At 42.7% G+C, this 20,054-nt stretch overlaps 1 protein-coding gene and 1 long non-coding RNA gene across 4 annotated transcripts in view; one reads left to right on the top strand and one right to left on the bottom strand.

Moving 5' to 3' along the window:
• GALNT7 (polypeptide N-acetylgalactosaminyltransferase 7) overlaps positions 1 to 15,154 on the bottom strand; it is a 156,086-nt gene extending 140,932 nt beyond the window's left edge. For all 3 annotated transcript variants that reach the window (XM_032298663.1, XM_032298662.1, XM_032298665.1), the window contains exon 1: positions 14,716 to 15,154. In XM_032298663.1, coding sequence (XP_032154554.1) covers positions 14,716 to 14,841 — 126 coding nt within the window. In that variant the 5' untranslated portion in view covers positions 14,842 to 15,154. The remainder of the gene's footprint in view (positions 1 to 14,715) is intronic.
• A 2,235-nt stretch (positions 15,155 to 17,389) lies between these two features.
• LOC116565178 lies at positions 17,390 to 19,637 on the top strand. Its single transcript, XR_004275295.1, has 2 exons — positions 17,390 to 17,686; positions 18,794 to 19,637. It is a non-coding gene; the product is annotated as an uncharacterized LOC116565178 (long non-coding RNA).
• Positions 19,638 to 20,054: the final 417 nt, after the last annotated feature.

Genomic DNA, 20,054 nt, shown 5'->3' with positions numbered 1-20,054 from the left:
TGTGTGTGTGTGTGTGTGTGTGTGTGTGTGTGTGTGTGTGTGTGTGTATTATGAGTAACCTGTCAGCCTCATCATTCAAAAACTTTAGTTATCTTTAAAAGAATCAGGTACATACAGAAAAAACTGTGTGTGTGTGTGTGTGTGTGTATTATGACTAACGTGCTAGCTTCATCATTCAAAGGTTTCAAAGGTTTGGTTATCTTTAATTTAAAAGAATCAGGTACATAGAGAAAAAGCTGTGTGTGTGTGGGGGGGTGGTGTGTGGTGTGTGTATTATGAGTAACCTGCTAGCCTCATCATTCAGAGGCAACACGCTGCATGCCCAAATGGCAGGTTTACTTTTTCTAGCTACCTACAGTCAATAAAATATACAAGTGACATTTTTAACCTTAAAAGAATCATTCTGACATTTAGTACCCACTGGAACCCAAAGAAACTGACCAATGAATCACTCAAATTATAGGTCTCATAATTCCTTTCAGAGAAAGGAATCCTCTGTCCCAAGGGAGAAAAAAATAGATTGTAGTTATTTTTATAAAAAAAATTAAAGGAATAGTAGGAAAAGTATCTCAATTCACTAGAAAACAAAATACTGAACAAATGTATATTACTTTTGCTGTTACCTTAAGTTTTCTAATTTTCTATATTTAAAAAAAAATCTATTCCTTAACTGACACATACAACTTCCTTTTAGTTCTGCATTTATCAGCCGTTCTAAATCATTACACAAGACATGTTGCTTTTAAACATAAGTACCTGTCACTTAAGCTAAAGAAGTAGATGTAAATAAGAATGTTTCAAGCCATTTATTTACCTTTAGGAAGCAATTTTTGCCAACATATAAGAAAGATTTTAATATTTACTTTTATCTTAGTGTTACCAGTTAACAGTGTGGTGGTCAGGGATGATAACTGCTTCTTATGAAACATGATTTTACCACTGTGAAACTATTTTTTAGACTGGCTGTGACTTGCCTTCCATTTGGTCATAGTGTACAGGCTGATTAAACAAGAGTGGCTGTACTCTTCCTGCAGTCATAATTAATGAAAAGAAAGATGAAGCCACATTCATTAAAACCTTCCTCAGATTTTCAAATAGGACACTGGGAAAAATAATCTGAGAATGACCATGCAGTATATATGTATTCTGACCGACACCTGGATGATACCAACATTTCCTTTCTCAGGCTAAGCAAACAGCAGGACCTAGAAAAAGGCGGTATTTTCAGCTCTATTATGTTTCTAGGTTGATTCCACTCTTCAAAATTTTCAAAGTTAACAACTGTGCTTTCACATACCCTACATTTATTTTAAAATAGAAGTGTTACATGTGCCATGATTTAGAGTCTAAATGTTAGCTACAAGAAGAGGAATACAGTTATCTTAATTTCATACAGAAAATGTATTTCTTTAAAATGCCAAGGTATTTAAAAATCATCCTCTTTTAGTAAATTTTTAGAATAGAGACTTTTAGAAAATTATTTATTTTTTTCTACTACCGTGATCTCCCTGGATGTAGGCAAATTTATTTTCATTGATCACTAAAATTGAAACATTCTTCTCCAGCCTCCTCTGACAAATTTAATAATTTCCTCTTCGAATTTCCTCCGAGACCATCACACAGGGAGCAACAGTTAATGAAACTGCAGGCCTCTATATCCCCATTCTAGCAATCTTTTGCTTAAATGTTCAAATATAATTATGTATTTTAAGTAATCAAAATTTCTAATCTTGACAGTGATCTTTTAGTTTAAAGAACATCTACCATAGTAGAAAAATCTGCATGTGTAAAGTAATAAGATTTCAGTCATTTGTATTCCATTACTCTAAAAAGCACTTTGTAGTCATTTATTCTGTACCATAATTGAGAGCTTATTTGCCAAAAATCTAATGGATTTTTAAATTCATTTTAAATCATCCAGGCAAGAACTAGCAGATTTTTGAACAGGGATGTTTAAACACTTTCCTTCAAAAGAAAATGTAAAACTCTGCAAAAACAGATTGTAAAGGTAACACTAAGATTTACACAGCACACCTTGCTGTATTAGAGATTAAAAGATTAAATCTGTTGAATTAGACAAATTTTAAGAAATGCAATGATCAAATTCTCTAATAAAAATTGCATGGCAAAATACTGAACTGCCAGAAGAAAACTACCCGGGCAAGGGTAAAGATTTAAGTCTTCTCAAGTAAGCATAATTAAAACCTATATCCAGTAAGACAAACATTTTAGGAAACGCCTAAGACAAGTTTTGAAATGGCTATGCAAAGTATACCTTTGATTTCCAGGTACACAGTATTTTATTAACAAAGAACTGGCCTGGTACAGTGGCTCACACCTGTAATCCTAGCACTTTAGGAGGCTGAGACAGATGGATCACCTGAGGTCAGAAGTTCGAGACAAGCCTGGCCAATATGGTGAAACCCCGTTTCTACTAAAAATACAAAAATTAGCCAGGCATGGTAGTGGGTGCTTGTAATACCAGCTACTCAGGAGGCTGAGGCAGGAGAATAGCTTGAACTCGGGAGGCAGAGGTTTTAGTGAGTCAAGATAGAACCATTGCACTCTAGCCTGGGCAACAAGAGTGAAACTCTGTCTCAAAACAAAAACAAAAACAAAAACAAAAAACCCTCCAGTATGGTGAAGTATATTGCATGATAAATTTTTCTAGGCAAATAATTTCCTTCACAAATACATGTTTTTCATAAACGCATCAAACAATCAAGCAAAAAAAAATTAATTGACTTAACTGAATTAGACTGTTCCAAAGTCACTTTTAAAATGGTTACATAAATGACATTAAACTATAAATTTAAACAGAATTGGAATCTTCCTATAATGATGCTACTTTCACATTTTCCATTTCTAAACATTGTTACCCAGGTATCTTTGATATATGCTGGCAAAATGACACTTGCATGACTCACTTAAGTATATGGATAGCTTTATGCTATGGTTACAAGGGAACTATTTTTGCAATAATAAATGTTAATAAAAAGTATATAAAAGGCCAGGTGCCATGGCTCACGCCTGTAATCCCAGCACTTCGGGAGGCCAAGGTGGGCAGATCACGAGGTCAAGAGATGGAGACCATCCTGGCCAACACAGTGAAACCTCGTCTCTACTAAAATGCAAAAAGTTAGCTGGGCATGGTGACGCTGTAGTCTCAGCAACTTGGGAGGCTGAGGCAGGAGAATTGCTTGAACCTGGGAGAGGGAGTTTGCAGTGAGCCAAGATCCCACCACTGCACTCCAGCCTGGCACCTGGCGACAGCAAGACTGTCAAAAAAAAAAAAAAGTATATAAAATATTTACATCAAATTCTACATAATAAAAAATGTGAAGTAGAGTAGTAAGTACTGACAAGAACCTCTAGAGTAGTTCATGAATCGGGACTTAAGGACTTCTTTTTTGCAATGTAAAATTGGACCTCACTGTTCTTTTTTTTTTTCTATTTAGGCTTTCTAAGGAATATGTTTTTTAAAAACCAAATTCTCTCAGAAGCATAAAGATACTACATTGATGTTGTCACAAATGTTAATTCTTAAAATTCTGTGAAATGGTTCAAAAGGGTCTCTTCAGACTACATTAAGAATTGAGGCCAGGTGCAGTGGCTCACTCCTGTAATCCCAGCACTATGGCAGGCAGATCACCCGAGGGTGGGAGTTTGAGACCAGCCTGACCCACATGGAGAAGCTTGTTTCTATTAAAAATACAAAATTTGCTGGGCATGATGACACATGCCTGTAACCCCAGCTACTCAGAAGGCTGAGGCAGAAGAATCGCTTGAACCCGGGAGGCGGAGGCTGTGGTGAGCCGAGATTGCACCATTGCACTTTAGCCTGGGCAACAAGAGGGAAACTGTCTAAAAAAAAAAGAACTGAGACTACTGTTTCACTTTAATAACTAGAATAACTAGAATCAATGGTTAAACCAAGGGTGCCACTTGTAGAACAAGTTAGGCATTTGCACAGTTGTAAAAGCTACTTGCAAACCTTGCTCACATTAAAGAGTATCTTATCAGGTTTGGTTTGTTTGTTTATCAAGCCACATGGTGTTGCTATGTTGCCCAGGCTCCTAACCTCAAGCAGTACTCCAGCCTCAGCCTCCCAAAATGCTAGGATTATAGGCTTGAGCCACCACATCCGGCTGGTGTTTCTATTAAAAGGAAAACCAAAAGTCAAAGGAGAATTATTAATACACACAATTTAATAAATAGAAATGCTGACATACCCAACTTCAAATAAGAGTGAACTCCCTCCAAAAAAGTTTTGACAGTTTCCCAGTTACTGCTATTTAGATACACTTACATAATAAATAATACCAATTCTTTTTATAAGATACCACACAGTTTTCATAGGAAGCATAGCTTTACCAGTGAATACATAGTTTTCATAGTAAACATAAGGTCCAATTGTACATTGCAAAAAAGAAGTCCTTAACTATATGCATATCTTTATGCTTCTGAGAGAATCTGGTTTTTAAAAAACATATTCCTTAGAAAGCCTAAATAGAAAAACAAAGAACAGTAAGGTCCAATTGTACATTGCAAAAAAGAAGTCCTTTACTATACGCATAGTAAACAACTACACATATAAAATAATTTCATAAAAGTAACTACAAATGGTAAAATTACACTTAAGCCAGATACTTATTAAGCATGTTAAGTTTACTACCGAAGACAGCAGCATACTGCTTGAGGCTCAGATGTCTTAAACCCAGGGAATTGGTAAAAGTTAAAATTAAAAAATGACTAGGTCATCCACTCTATTCTCATACAGAATGGTTCCCAATAGGATGTGACTTAATTTTAATTTATCCAGCTTAAAATATTCTTGGTAATAACAGATTCCTATTGCTTTGCTTAGCAGCCTACTAGCAGACTAGCTGGTATTGATATAATACTGCAATTAATTGTACCGTCTAGATTTGGGAAACCAGGCTGCTCTGCACCAATTCTATAAACCTAATTAGATAATGTAAAGCTAATTTTTTCCTCAAGTTTCAGTGTACCAGTTTTTGTTTTCAACGAAGTGAATCAGGTCTCCCTGTTGGCATGTTTAGTGTACCAGTTTTTGTTTTCAACGAAGTGAATCAGGTCTCCCTGTTGGCATGTTTAAACGCTTAAAAACCAAAAAAAACAAAACAAAACAACAACAAAAAAAAAAAAACCAAAAAACGCTATGAAGGCTGGGGAGCCCAGAAGGGAATTTATAATAGTGCAGAAATGAGAACATTTCACATTTGGAAATGTTCAAGATTCTTAGCAAATGAAGCAACTGAAAGTTAGCTCTTCCCTCTCCAAAAAGATGTAGGCCCTGGGTGACTGCAGTTCAAGTTGTCTCAGTGTTGCTTTCGGTACCACAGGGCTGAACTAGAATTAAAAGGTAAACCTCATTTTTAAAAACTAAGAGTATTGAAATGCTGAGCATACAGTTTTGCTATTCTGTTTTTTAATACACTTCAGTCAAATTAATGAACTAAAAACTGAAAATTGCCTAATGTTCTCAGAATAAAATTTCTTTTCCAACTTTAAGTGTAAATTACTTTTCTAGTCACAGCTTTTCAAATCACTGGGTTTCAGAGTTGAGTAAAAAAATGACTAATATGTGTTCCAATATCTAGCTTATATATTATATACAATCACAACTAAAATATGTATATATAGGTGTACACACACAAACACACACACAGAGTTGTGGGTAGGGAGAGGTTGAAAGGCACATAGTTATGGTAGCCCAGATATAACCAAAAATGGGTTAAGTTCCTCTTCGATAGTTACAGTTCTTTAATAAAACTTCTTCTCTATTGGTATTTTCCCACAATGAAGATGACCATTCATGACCTGAACTTCTTTATCATCTAGGCCAGTTTTCCTGGGCCATAATATTTACTGATGCCAATGACGATGCTGTCACAGTCCCTCTCTGGACCAAAGTACTACTGGTTAGCTTTGCAGGCAGGTAATGCTTTCACAGCCACTTGCTTCAGCTTTCATTCTAATCAGTCCTCAAATATTGTAACACTTGCATTTGTTGATGGCCCTGCCCTTAAAAGAATTATTTTTGCTCACGGTCAGGCAATAGTGTCTAAGTCATTTTACTTCCGTCCCTGCCTTCTTCCTCTCTCGGCACTAACCTCCTATAGCCTAAAAGAAGGCATTTTCCATGTTTCTTGCTTCCTACACACATTTTTCTCCTCCATCCACACAGACTCCCTTTAACATACCAATCAGCTCCCTGAGCTTCAGATACCACTCTCTGGCCAATGAAATGCATCCACTTCTGATTCCATTCTGAGCTCCATCTATTTGGTTAGACACCTTCACCCCACTGACCTGTGGTCTATAAAATACTCTATGCCCAAATCACATTTTTCATTTTGCAGCCCCCAAATCTATATAATGTCTAGACTGTTACCCCTCAAAGCAGGATCACTGGACCAGCAGCAACAGCATCCCCAGGGAACTAGTTAGAAATGCAAATTACCTGCCCTACCCTAAGTCTACTCAATCAGAAATTCTGGGCATGTGGCTGAGTAATCTGTTTTCTCACACCCTCTAGGTGATTCTGAAGCCTACAAAGTTTGAGAGCCAGTGCTTTGGACAGTTGTATTCCTCCTAAAGACATCAACAACCTTCCTTTCCTTTACCATCCAGAATGATTCCTCCTCCCACTGGGCAGTTCTATTATACTTCCATCATCTCTCCCTCTGTATTCAGTTTCTAGGGCCTTCTCCATAGTTTACGCTTCATTATATCCTTCAGACATAATTCTCTCTTTACTGAAAGCTAGCTTGCACTGTTTCCAAATTATTCCTTATAGCCCAGCTATGACATTCAAAGTCTTTCATGGCTCAGATTCTATTTATCTAAGGTCCTCTATTCCATTCCTCTCCACCCAATTTTCCAGTCCTGTAGTCCCCAGGATTGGTCACAGTCATTTACACTGTTGCACACAGTCTCCTCTGTCGTCATCCCTCCAACATGTCTTTTTACAACACAAGCTCTCGGACAGCATCGAGCCCCATACATTAGATGCTGCTTTCTCTGTAATTCCACAGGACCCAGTGGACTTAACTAACACAGTTTGTTTTACCCACCACAACTGTTTACTTGCGCATCTCGCCCACACACAAACTGTGGCCAAAATGGGTTATTACTCATTTTGTTTATCTAGGAACATACATTTTCAGCAAGACACCCATGTAACTTACCCTCCAACTCAGGACAATTCTGAGAGTGAAAGGATAATAATGGCTAATGGGCAGCAAATATAAACCAAAACAAATAATCACCCAAATAACAGACCACAGGAGCCACACATCCCCATCATCTGGGTCCTGACCACATCTTCAAGCAATTCAGAACTGTACTCCCTCCAAACTCAACAAACTCCAGACATACTGGCTTCAAACCCACTCTTCCACCCCATTCTCTTTTTTAAAAAAATTTTTTTTGAGATGGAGTCTCATTCTGTTGCCCAGGCTGGAGCAAGCTCCACTTGCCCAGTGGTGCAAGCTCCACTTACTACAACCTCTGCCTCCTGGCTTCAAGCAATTCTCTTGCCTCAGCCTCCTGAGTAGCTGGGATTACAGACGTCCACACCTGGCTAATTTTTATATTTTTAGTAGAGATGGTGTTTCACCATCTTGGCCAGGCTGGTCTCAACCTCCTGTCCTCGAGTGATCTGCCTGCCTAGGCCTCCCAAAGTGCTGGTATTGCAAGCATGAGCCACCATGCCTGGCCTCCCATTCTCTTTCATATTACCATGTACAGATGCTCCTCAACTTACCAGGGTTACACCCCACAACAAATCAATTGTAAACTTGAAGAATCGTAAGACAACTTAAGTCCAGATGCTCTCATACATATGACAGGGTTACATATAGATAAACCCATCGAAAAGTCAAAAATCATAAGCTGAATCATGGTAAGTCAGGGACCATCTGTATTGTCTTCAGTGTTTATCTGAAATTATCCTGCTAGCGTCTACATATCCACCTTTCAATGTAGTCCATGTGTACTTGCCTGTGTTATTAAAAACTGTAGTGCAAGATCAGAGAACACAGCTCTGAAGTTAGAACACCTCAGAGTGAATCCTGGCTCTACAATTAAGTGAATGACCTTGGACAAAGACTTTACCTCTCTATACCATACTAGTCTCATCTATAAAGTGGGGATTCCATCAAACTTGCAATAGAGGGTGGTTGTTACAAATAAACAACAAAATACATGTTGAATATTTATTTGGCCTAAAGTAAGGATTCAATATATGTAAACTATTATTGTTGTTGTTATTACTGAAATTCTTAATTTAGCTACTTTTCAGATTGTACATTCATTCTTCAGGAATGAGAATCGAAATTCAAAATACGAACAAAGACAATTATCTAGTTTGAAGCTGAATAATCATGATCATTTTCCTGCATTCAATAGCTACTCAAATCTTGCTGACCAACTTTTTAAATAACTCATTAGAATTGCCACATATTCTGTTTACAGATGGCTCAAGCTCAGAATTTTGCTTTTCATTCATGATGCATTATTTTCTCTTCCTGTTTCTCCAATTTACTATTGTCCGATCTAACATAGTTTATACAGAAATCCAGTCATATTCCCACGTTATCTCCCATCCCATGCAACCAGCCTAAATCATAAAACAGACTGCTGTTCAACAGTTTCCATTCTCTCTTTACTAGTAATTGTGCACTCCCCAAAAGGCTATTTTAAGCCTTCTCCATCTACTGGTTTGACTATTGACGAAACATATCCTTGCAACAGTTCTTATATTACTTCTTTATATTGCTACCAGATTAAGGAATAGCTCTCCCCCACCCCCAACTAGATTGTGAGAGCAGGAACTTCCACTTCAGGTGTTCTCAGCGTTTTTCATGGGGTCTTAGGGAGGGGAGGATGAAGAGAGGGGCAGGGGCAAGGAGGTGGTAACAGGGCTGATCCCTGACCTCACACAGACCACTGGATGGGAAATGTTTCCACAGAAGTGATAATTACAGCTATTCTTAGGAATTTGCCAAACATTTCCAGAATGTTCAGACCTATGTGGGAGACATAAATGGATGTATTTTAGTTTGTGTGAAAAACATTTAATATGTGCCTTCCATAAAATCAGCACCAGGAAAGATGAAGGAAATACTCAATGAATAGGAAACATGAACCCTGCCTTGAAAGGGCACATAGTCAGTGGTTGGAAGCCTTGTTTGGTTTAGAAGACACTTTAAGAAACATGAAAGCTTCTGATTATCAGCCTAGAAAAAAAATGCACATGCATGCAAAAGTTCGAATTAATTTCATGAAATCTACAAACCCTAGATTTCTCACACCTGGTGATGTGAGAGTTTTATCATTTTTATGTGTGGGGGGAGAAGGAGGATGGGAGATTGAAAACAGCAAAGAAAACAAAAACCAATCTTAAGGCATGTAGCCTGGGAAACAGAACAGCGACCACTTAAGACACCACACTTTCACTGAGTGATAGCTCCATCCCTAATAGTATAAATGGAGCTTCCATTTGATATACGATATCATGTTCAAGAGCAGAATTTTTCCGGTTACAACTGATCATCACTGGGATAAAATGGCTTTGGAAGGCGGAACTTCACTGCCACTTCAGACACTAATCTTCATTTAAGCTCTATTCCTTTCAAACCTGTTAGCTTACCTATCAATAAAACCTCTTGGCCTAGTAGTTCCTGAATTAGTCCTACTACGTACACTCTGAACCTAAGTGGCATTAATGACTTCACTAAAGTTGCATTTGGGTATCCAGAGAGTCATTAGTTTACACACAGCTTCTCACCAGTACTGAACGTTTTAATGCATGGGTCCCCAATCCTGGGTCATGGACAGATATCAGTCCATGGCCTGTTAGGAATCAGGCCGCACAGCAGGAGGTGAGTAGCAGGCTGGCAAGCAATCATTACTGCCTGAGCGAGGCCTCCTGTCAGATCAGTGGTGCCATTAGATTCTCACTGGAGCATGAACTCTATTGTGAACTGCCTGCAAGGGATCTGGGTTGCATGCTCCTTAGGAGAATCTCACACGTAATGATCTGAGGTGGAACAGTTTCATCCCAAAACCATCCCCCCACCCAACCCAACTCAACCCCCCTCCCCCACCCCAGTCTATGGAATGTCTTCCATATAACCGGTCCCTGGTGCTAAAAAGGTGGGGGACTGCTGTTTAAATGGATCTGTCAACATTTCCTTTAAAAACCTTTATTTTCAGAGGCTTATGAGTCAACTGTAGACAGTCACTCAGGGCTAAAACCTGAGATCAATGGTGTCAGTCTGAGATATATTATAATTCATTTAATTAAAGGAACTTTCTGTGCTTTGCAAGTCTAAACAGATAATCTTAAGAAATGCTAACCTTAAAATATCCTGAGGTCAAAGACTAAAAAAATAAGGCTTCCCATAATAATAAAATACAAGAAGGTATACGTTTTGCTTTCGGAACTTTCCATAATGGAACAAATAATCTATCATCCGAGTCCTCCTGACACCTTTGCTATCACATCCAGTAGCCAAATCCTGATGTCTTTGCATCTTTAGGAGCTCTTGAATCTATTTATTTTTTTCTATCTCTACCAGTTCTGGCGGGGGTTGTAATTATTCAGGTGGGACATGTGTTTGCTCCTACCAATACAAGCAAACACACGTCCCACCTAAATAATTACAACCCCCACCAGGACTCCTGCCACCTGTTCTATAGACAAATACATACTTTCGGTAGGCAGCCAGAGTGATCTTTTCAAAACACAAATCCACTCTCCCCTACTTAAAATCCTTCAATGCCTTCTCACTGAACTTAAGTTCTATCCTTCGCATGGTTTACAAGACCCATGTTTTCCTGTGTAGCATCTTTCTACTTCTCTTCTCACTCTCCATGTTACAATATTTATCTCTTAGTTTCTCACTATTTCACCCATGCTACCTCCTGCCTCAGGACCTCTGCACAAATGCTCCTTCTCAAGAATGCTCCCACCCATTTCCAGATAAACTACTCTTCTTGAAACGTTCAGATTTCACCTCAAAAGTCATCTGAGTAGGCAGCTAGGCAGACATGAGCAGGGCAGGAAAGCCCCTCTTCCCTGCCCCCAACCAGGAATGTCAGGTGGTCATCAAGTGATGATCAGGCAGTTATTAAACTGTCTGAAATATACTTGGTGGCAGCCAACACCATGGAAAGGCAATCTCCCAAAAAATAGAAAACACCTAAAGCTGGTGATCAGCAGGTTCCTGATAAGATCTCAGGAGTTGGGCGAGTGGGCTCCAGCATGTGCCCTAATAGGCAAAATGGCAGCTTTTAACTGGTATATGACCTTCCTCTAGGAAGGCTCAACAGGTAAGAGAAAAATGCCTCAAGTGAGCATGAATACAACTGCAGTGAACCCACTGCATGGGGCCCCTCCCCACTGCTGGCAGGCCTCTGCACTTGCAGACAGACTACCCGAAAGGAAGAATCAGGGGAAAGAAATGCAAACCCTGGAATCAGGCCAATGTATAAAACCCTAAGTCGAGGGTCAGATGAGGTATCTGGATTTCTCAAATCACCCACATGCCTTCTTCAATATGTACTTTACTCCCTTCCATTCCACCTCTAAAGATTTTTAATAAACTCTCACCCCTGCTCAAAAACTTGCCTCAGTTTCTCACTCTGCCTTATGCCCCTCTAATAAATTATTTCTTACAAGGAGGTAAGAATCGAGTTGCTTCAGATCTGTTTGGATTTGGTATTGCTAACAGGCATTTCCTCAGGTAAAGCTTTTATGACCAGGTTCCTCCATTTTCTTGCGCCCTACGGTTTTCACTATGAAAGCATGTAGCAAAATTTTTATCTATATATATGCGGAGGTTTGATTACTGTGTGGTTTTTACAAGATCCATGAGATTAAGGACAAGTATTTTCTTAACAACTAGTACCATGCCTGGTACATAACAGGCACTTAATGTTTAAATAAATCAATATTTAAAATCACACAAGAGAATATATTCGAAAACATGAGGTCATTTTTCACATCATTCACCTCAGAGAAAGGGCAAGAGGTCCAGAGACAGAAGGAAATAAGAAACATGTTTCTTTTGTCTTCACTCCACAGGTGGGCAGACCTCAAGCCAGGAAATAGCACAGATGTGGAAGGACCATCTCAAGTCGTCTAGGCTATAACAGACTTTAGCGTCTGAAATATTCATAGTTCAAGACAAAAAGTGGCACAGGGCAGATGGAGCCACAATTACAAGCTTGCTGGTGTACAGGCAGAACCCAGACCTGGTAAACTGGATCCTTCAGGCCATTTAAAGGGATCCAAAAAAGTCCATATGTAGATCAGCATTAAAGAGAAGCAGACATTTCACAATGGGTGGAATATTTGCAATAATCACCTAAGTAAAAGAACCACAAGGGGGAGGAGAAACTCAGGAGTCAGAATCCTCCCTACAGGATTTGTCCTTCTAGCACTGTATCTTAAAAGCTTCCTAGGTTAGTCTTCATTAAAGGGAAACAATAATCCCTTATTTATGCTCTCATTACTCATAAACTACACTTTAAATTGCTTACATTACTGTTTACCTGGGAAGCCAATAAAATGGTCTTTCTTGCTCTTCTGATACGCAAGCATTCTTCTTAATGTTAATTATGTTAAGTCTTTAAAATCTAGCTTTTGTCTTTGATAAATGATAGAAATTACACTGGATCCACTGAGAAACTTTATTAAGTACACTGAAACAAAAAAAAAAATCAAGATATCATCACCATATAGTATTGAAATGGGCATATGGCCCACCCTTCATGTGCACTAATAAAACATTCCACGAGTTGGCAAGTGATGCTGCCGTTCCACCACCTCTTTCAAAGACCATCTGAAGGGCGGGACATTCTGAACCTAGTTTTGCCAGTTTTTCGTCAGTTTCTCTCCCAGGAAATAGGGGGTTAAACATTTCCAGCTGCATGTAAAAAGCCATCCGATGACTTAAAACAAATATCCTCCATTGCAATTTTCAGTTATCCTGTCAATAAGTCATATCGAGAGGAAAATCATAAAAAGGTCGGCATCACTCCATGAGCTAAGAAGCTTAAAACCGCAAACGTACTGAAAAGGAAAACTGATACTTTTCATTATCATCCATTCAGATTACTTAGATGGGAATCCATCCCAGATATTACAAAGGGATTCCACTGCTGTAGACTTCAAATACTGAAACTTACCGATTACATCTAATCTCATGATACAGGCAAAGAGCTGATAATGGGATCTCCTCCTAGGATTCTTACTCTTGAAAGGACGCCACAAGCCTTTCTGCCCAACTTCCTGACGCTAACTTCCCAGAAGGAAAGTTGATAAACATGACATAGAAGCAATGCTTATCACATTTGCAAAAAGCACTTGACAACAGAGAGTGACTGGATTCCTCCTGCAGCTTCGCCATCTCGGCGGTCGTGAGCCCCTCACGCCCTCTCCTACCCCCCAAGCCTAGGGACGAGGAAGCAGCGGGCACCACGGTGCATCCAGGGGAAAGCAGGTCATGGTGCGGGCGAGGCCGCTGCGCGCCGCCAGCTGCCGGGTCAGTGAAGCCGCAGTGGCCGCGGCCACTTCCCCGCGCGGCGCGGCTCCGGGTAACTAATGTTCCGCGGCGCCTGACTAAACCCTCCAAATCCAGGGAATGTCAGCGCTCACACTCGCGCCCTGGGCGGCAGACAAATGCGTCCCTGAGGAGCCGCCGCCAGCTCCGCGCCGCCGCTCCCCTCGGCGTCGGCCTGAGGTAGCCCGCAGCAGCCGGCGCGGGGCGGCCGGGCGCCGACACAAGTTAGTTTTCCGGCCGGAGCAGCCCTGCCGCAGCCCGGGAAGAGGAACTGCTCCTCTCCCCCCGACAGCGCCCCAGCGCCGCCAGAGCAGGGGCTTCCCCAGACGCGGAGTCGGGGACGGGGAACTGGGGGCGGCCGCCGGGGCGGGGACGCCCCTCCGCCATCTCCCGCCAACCGCCCCTCCCTCGCCCAGGGACGCGAGGGGGACGCGCGGTCCGGGCGAGGCCTCGGTGGCTCCTCGCGCCCCGGCTCCCCGCCGCCGGAGTTGAGGGGGAGGCGCGCTCTCCGTAAGAGCCGGAGGCGGGGCGCCATCGCCCTCCCACTCCCGGGCGGGCGGGCCGGGGGAGCCCGGTGCTGCGAACACCCCCAGACGGGAGGCGGCGGGAGGGAAGGCTGGAATGAGGGGCCTGGTACACAGGACCGGCGGTGGCGGCAGCGGCATCTCGCCTTCTTCAGGCCTGTACGCGCCACAGGCCGCAGCCTGGACCAACCTCGCGTCCCCCGGCTGCGAGCGTGGCGGTCCCGGCCCCCAAGAGTGGGACGCCGGGCAGCCGCGGCCCCCAGGACCCGGCTCTTCGCCCGCTCCGCCCGCAGTCCCGGCACGGAGAGCGATCACCCGAGACGCTGCCGCTGCAGCGCGAGTGTCGGCGGCGGAGCCCGGGGCGGGGAAGAGCCGAGGAAGGGGCGGCGAGGGGGCGGGCCGGCGGCGGCGGCCAGGGGGACGGGGTGCGCCGCGCTCGGTGCCCCCTCGGCCCGCGCTTCGCCAGCACCACCTGCGGAGCCGTGGTGCCCACGCTGTGCCGCAACCCCGCCGCCCCCCGCTCCCGCCACACGCGGGCAAACAAAACAAGTTGCAGGTCGCTGCCGCCGGAGGGGGCCGGGCGGTTCACTCACCCTCATCCTGCTCAGCGGGCTCGGCTCGTCCGGCCGCGGGGTCAGGGAAGACCAGAGGACTACTAGCCCCAGGAAGCTTCCCACCACTAGCAAACTGCGTAAGATGAACCCAATCTTCAGCCTCATCTTCCTCCGGCGGCGAGAGACTCACAGCCCGGCGCAGCCGCCGCCACCGCTCTCCCCTCCCTCCTTCCCCCTCCTCCGGCTCTCCTCCTCCTCCTCTTCCCCCCACCCCTACCGCTACGGCTGCCGCCCTCTCCGCTGCCTGCCCTTTCCAGCTCCAGATCCGGAACTCCCCTCGTCTCTACCTTCCCCCGGGTTCTTCCCTCCGCCCCTCCCGCGGCCCCCTCTCCTCCGGCGGCCACCGCAGAGCTCCGACCGACCCGGGCGCCTAGCTCTTCCAGGCAGCCTTCCTTTCTACCTGCCCCCTTCCAGATCCGCAGTCTCTGCTCTCCGCGCGAGCCCCCTTCACAGCCCCCCTGCTACCTTGCAACTAACTTGCACTTTCCCCAGGTCTGGTCCTTAGCCTTTGCCCTGCAGCTCAGCTCCTTAAAGCCTTCAGATTCCCAAACTTTTATTGCAATTATGGACCATAACTCGGTCGCTAACGTCCGTGCCCTCCGGGAACCCCTGACCCGCCACCCCCTCCGGCGGACTTAGAGAGGCTCTTGGCTGCACCTCTTCCCCTAGATCCACTGCCCTGAGCCCCCTACCGAGAGGCTTGCAGGAAGCCAACCAGGAAGTGGGACTATCGCCGCTGCTGCTGCAGCAGCTCCACGTGGCTGATTTATAGCTGAAGGGTTTTTTTTTATTGATTGTTCTTGCTTTTTCACACGGCTCCTTAAGGTGGTGGATTTGTAACCGAAAGGCCCAGGTGAGATGTGCAAATATCACTGGATTGGAGGAGCTCACTTGGAAAGGCAGTATTTCTTTCTCTTGAGCTAATGAAAAGAAAGGCATTCGTCTTACGCCAATAAGCAATACCAACCTTGTTCACAGGCTGGTAAGTTTCAAATCCGAGGACCACGGATTTCAGGTTTTTAAAGCAACTCCACCCTCATTGCCTCCCTCAGACCTGATTTTTGCCACTTGATTTCCGCTTTTCAAACGCCTTTTCTACCTATGTTACCTAAATTACAAAGGAAAGGATATTGGTAAATGTTTAGCCAAATTCCCCGCCTTGAGGAAATAATTTTTCTGCCCATATCTCCCAATAAAGATGCCTATGACTTTATACCAGAGTGTATGTGATTACATTATCAGTGTACTATATCCTAAACTGCTAATTTAAATCGAACAAAACGTTTTAAGATTTTATCCAGAGTTTTGTTTTTGTTTGTTTTTGAGGCAAAGTCTGGCTCTGTCGCCGAGGCTGGAGTGGAGTGGAGTGGTGCAACTTCGGCCCCCTCCGCCTCCCTGCAACGTCTGCCTCCAGGGTTCAAGCAATTCTCCTGGCCCAGACTTCAGAGTAGCTTGGACTACAGGTGCATGCTGCCATGCCCAGCTAATTTTTTTTTTTTTTTTTTTAATTTTAATAGAGCCAGGGTTTCACGGTGTTGCCCAGGCTGGTCTCGACTCTTGAGTTCAGGCAATCCACCTGCCTCGGCCTCCAAAAGTGCTAGGATTACAGGCGTGAGCCACTGCGCCTGGCCTATCCTAAGTTTTAAGATGGTGAAAGCTGATTCTTTTTTCTCACACTGTGTTATATGTGCAAGTTTTTGCTTTAAAACAAAACCCAGTTATGTAAAGTTTTAGAATGAAACCTTTTAAATCATCAAATAAAGAATTGTACCAGACTACCTTCATGTGTGTTTTAGCTTGGCTTACAATAGCTAGGGTATCAGGGAGTTCTGCAGATACTATAATTTCAGAATTTCCACAAAATATCTAAAGTGATGGGTTCTGGAAATGTAGGATGGATTGTAGTTAGGTGTATTATTAGTTGGCTGAATGATTGTACATCTGTAGAAGTCCACTATATAGAGCACCTGGAAAGAGGGACTGTCAAGGGTTAAACACAAATCACTGCTTGATTCAGCATTTGTATCAGCCCTTTAGGTTAAAACCAGTTGTTTTAACTGGAAGCTGAGAGAGATTTCTCCTAAGACCATTTTTTGGTAAAAAAAAAAAAAAAAAAAAAAAAAAGATCTGGAATGTGTAATTCATGAAGTAGGAATCCGCCTTGTAATGTGATATGAAAAGCGAATGCACCGTTTCTTGGTGGTGATTCAGATCAGTGTTGGGACCCAGGAGTCTCCTGTTAATCAGTACCCTAGTGATTTTGATTCCAGCAATCTGCACCACCTTTGGAGAAATACTGAAAGGAAGCAGGGTAGGGGGTTGGGAAAAGTCTTCTGTAGACAATTTTGAAAGGCAAGAATAGGCTCATTTATGGACTCAACTTGAACTGTTCAGAAGTGAAGTGGACTCCTTTTCTTTGTTTATTTTTTGAGTCAAGGTCTTGCTCTATCTCAGGCTGGAGTGCAGTGGCACATTCATAGCTCACTGCAGCCTGGAACTCCTGGGCTCAAGTGATCTTCCTGTCTCAACCTCCTGAATAGCCAGGACTACAGGTGTGAGTCATAATGCGCTGCTATTTATTTTTTATATTTTTGTAGAGACAGGGTCCTGTTGCCCAGGCTGGTCTGAAACTCCTGGCCTCCAGCCATCCTCCCTTTTTTGTCTCTTAAAATGCTGGGATTACAGGCATGAGCCACCATGGCCCACCTGGACTCCTTTTTATAGGAGATGGAGACTGGGCTGGAAATAGGTAACTTACAAGGCATCTTACTGTGACCATAAGAGAATAAGAATAATTTCATTTGAAATCAGCAGCTGAAGTCCACCTGAATAATTAAATCTTGCATTTCTGCTATTTTCACAGGGGAGACAGTTTTTTATTATTAAGAAAGTAGGAAGCTTGGTCCAGCACAGTGGCTCACGCATAATCCCAGCACTTTGGGAGGCCAAGGTAGGTGGATCATGAGGTCAAGAGATTGAGACCATCCTGGCCAACTTGGTGAAACCCCGTCTCTACTAAAAAATACAAAACTTAGCTGGGTGTGGTGGTGTATGTCTGTAGTCCCAACTACTCGGCAGGCTGAGGCAGGAGAATTGCTTGAACCTGGGAGGCGAAGGTTGCCGTGAGACGAGATGGCACCACTGCACTGCAGCCTGGCGCCTGGCAACAGAGGAAGACTCTGTCTCAAAAAAAAAGTAGGAAACTTTATTTTTACTATTATGAGCATAGCTGCATAAATATGCAAATGAAAGTGATACCTATCATCAAAGTACTGGGAATGGTTCTTTGAAGGTCCTAGTATTCTGAGAACATCCTGCGACCACCACCACTACCCTCCCCCTTTAGCTTTACATGTAGAGAACTTAAAATATGTGTGAAAGAGTATATAGTTATATAGTTGTATATTGATTAATAGGTATATAGTTGTAAAAGCTTGTTTCTCTGAGACCTAATAACATTTAAAAGAAACTGCAAGTAAACTAACACAGGAACAGAAAACAAAATACCGTATGTTCTCACTTATAAGTGGGAACTAAATGATTAGAACATGTGGACACATAGATGGGAACAACACAAACTGGGGCCTATCAGAAGGTGGAGGGCAGGAGGAGGGAGAAGATCAGGAAAAATAACTTATGGGTACTAGGCTTAATACCTGGGTGATGAAGTAATCTGTACAAACCCCCATGACACAAGTTTACCTATGTACCAAACCTGCACATATACCCCTGAACTTAAAAGTTAAAAAAAAAAAAAGTACAAGTATACCTTAAAACATATGCCCATTGCAATATTTGCTGGGAAGCAGACTTTGTAGAGTTAACAGAACTCTGTTTAGAAAGTGAGGAGCTACATTCAAAGCTTAGGTCAAGATAAATCGCGTATGTCTCTGAACCTAGGGCTTTTATCTGCTAAACAGTGATTACAATATTCAACCTCACAATGTTCTCAAAAGTAGTAATAACTGAGGTCAAGTACATATATAAAGTACACTTAGTATAATGGGACAAGTCTCAGGTGTGTGTGGCTATACTTCTTGTTTTATGAATGCTGCAGTTCCTGGGATAATAGTCACTAAGGAAGAGGATAGAGACTAGAACTGAATGAGATGGACACAGAGATCGCCAAGAGAAGCATCGTCCTCTGACAAGTCATGGGGTCATGTGTGGTGGATGGTGACATGGCATCTTCAGCTCAGAGTCCAGCTGGGAGCTCAGAAGCAAGGTAACTGAAGGGAAAAGAAATTTCTGAGTACCTAGTGTGTGTAAGATGCTTCACATTTATTATTTCACCTAACCTCTACACAACCTGATGTGACTATTACTGCTGTCAAGGTGGGATTCAAAGCAGGTTTTTTTCTAACCTCATAATTCTTGCCAGACTGGACTAGCCCTCTGGTTCTGGAACATAAATGTTTTCAGGCACTGTAGTGTGCAAGAGGTCAGAGCCTAAAGCTTTATTATTTTTTAATTTCTCCACCATGTCAACTCTGTTAAAGGGAAGCCCACCAGAGGGAATTGTACCCATTTGGGGGCTACACTCCCTTGGGGCCCTCACCATGCTTCCCTGTCTTCTCTATGCTGCAGCCAAGCTGAACTTCTGGGTTTTTAAATGTAACTCACTTACCTTCAGGCCCTTGTACAGGGAGTTCTTTTTGCCTGAAATACCTTCTAACATCTTAACATCACACTTAGATGTCAGTTACAAAAAGCTTTTTCGAGTCTCTCTCACATGTCCCACTCCACACTCCTATGTCCCTTCCCACCAAAGTACTTGGGTAGGCATCCTGGTAGGTACTTCCACTGCACCTTCTGCTTCCCCTTTCCTCATGATTACCACTATATTGTAATTGCTTAATTTCTTTTTCCTATACCCAGATAAAGGTATACATGAAGGTGGAGACTTGTCTAACTAGTTCGTTATTGTTACCTGTGTCTGATATGTGGAAAGAACTGAGTATTTCTTGATGAAATGCTGACTGAATAATGGGATTGAAAATATAAAAGGCAGATGAAACTTAGAAGAGGGGTCAGGTTTACTTCAATTGCTATTCCTCCTCATTGGGAGGTTTTTTCTTCCAAGGATAAAACTTTGGGGGTTTTATTAAATTAGCAAAGTGATTATTTTACACATGTTCATCATCATCAATTGATAGGCTGTTGTTTCCCCCTTACTCAGCATCCTACTAAGGCTACTCAGAACTAAGAAGAAAGGGTAGTTTTAATTAGGGTTCATATTTTTGTATGTACTGAGATTTAAACACACACACACACACACACACACACACACACACACCCCTGCATTGAAATGGGAACAT

This window comes from Sapajus apella, unplaced genomic scaffold (genome assembly GCF_009761245.1).
Source record: "Sapajus apella isolate SASKATOON/1434 unplaced genomic scaffold, GSC_monkey_1.0 scaffold39, whole genome shotgun sequence".
NCBI lineage: Eukaryota > Metazoa > Chordata > Mammalia > Primates > Cebidae > Sapajus > Sapajus apella.
This window is presented reverse-complemented; position numbering and strand designations above follow the sequence as displayed.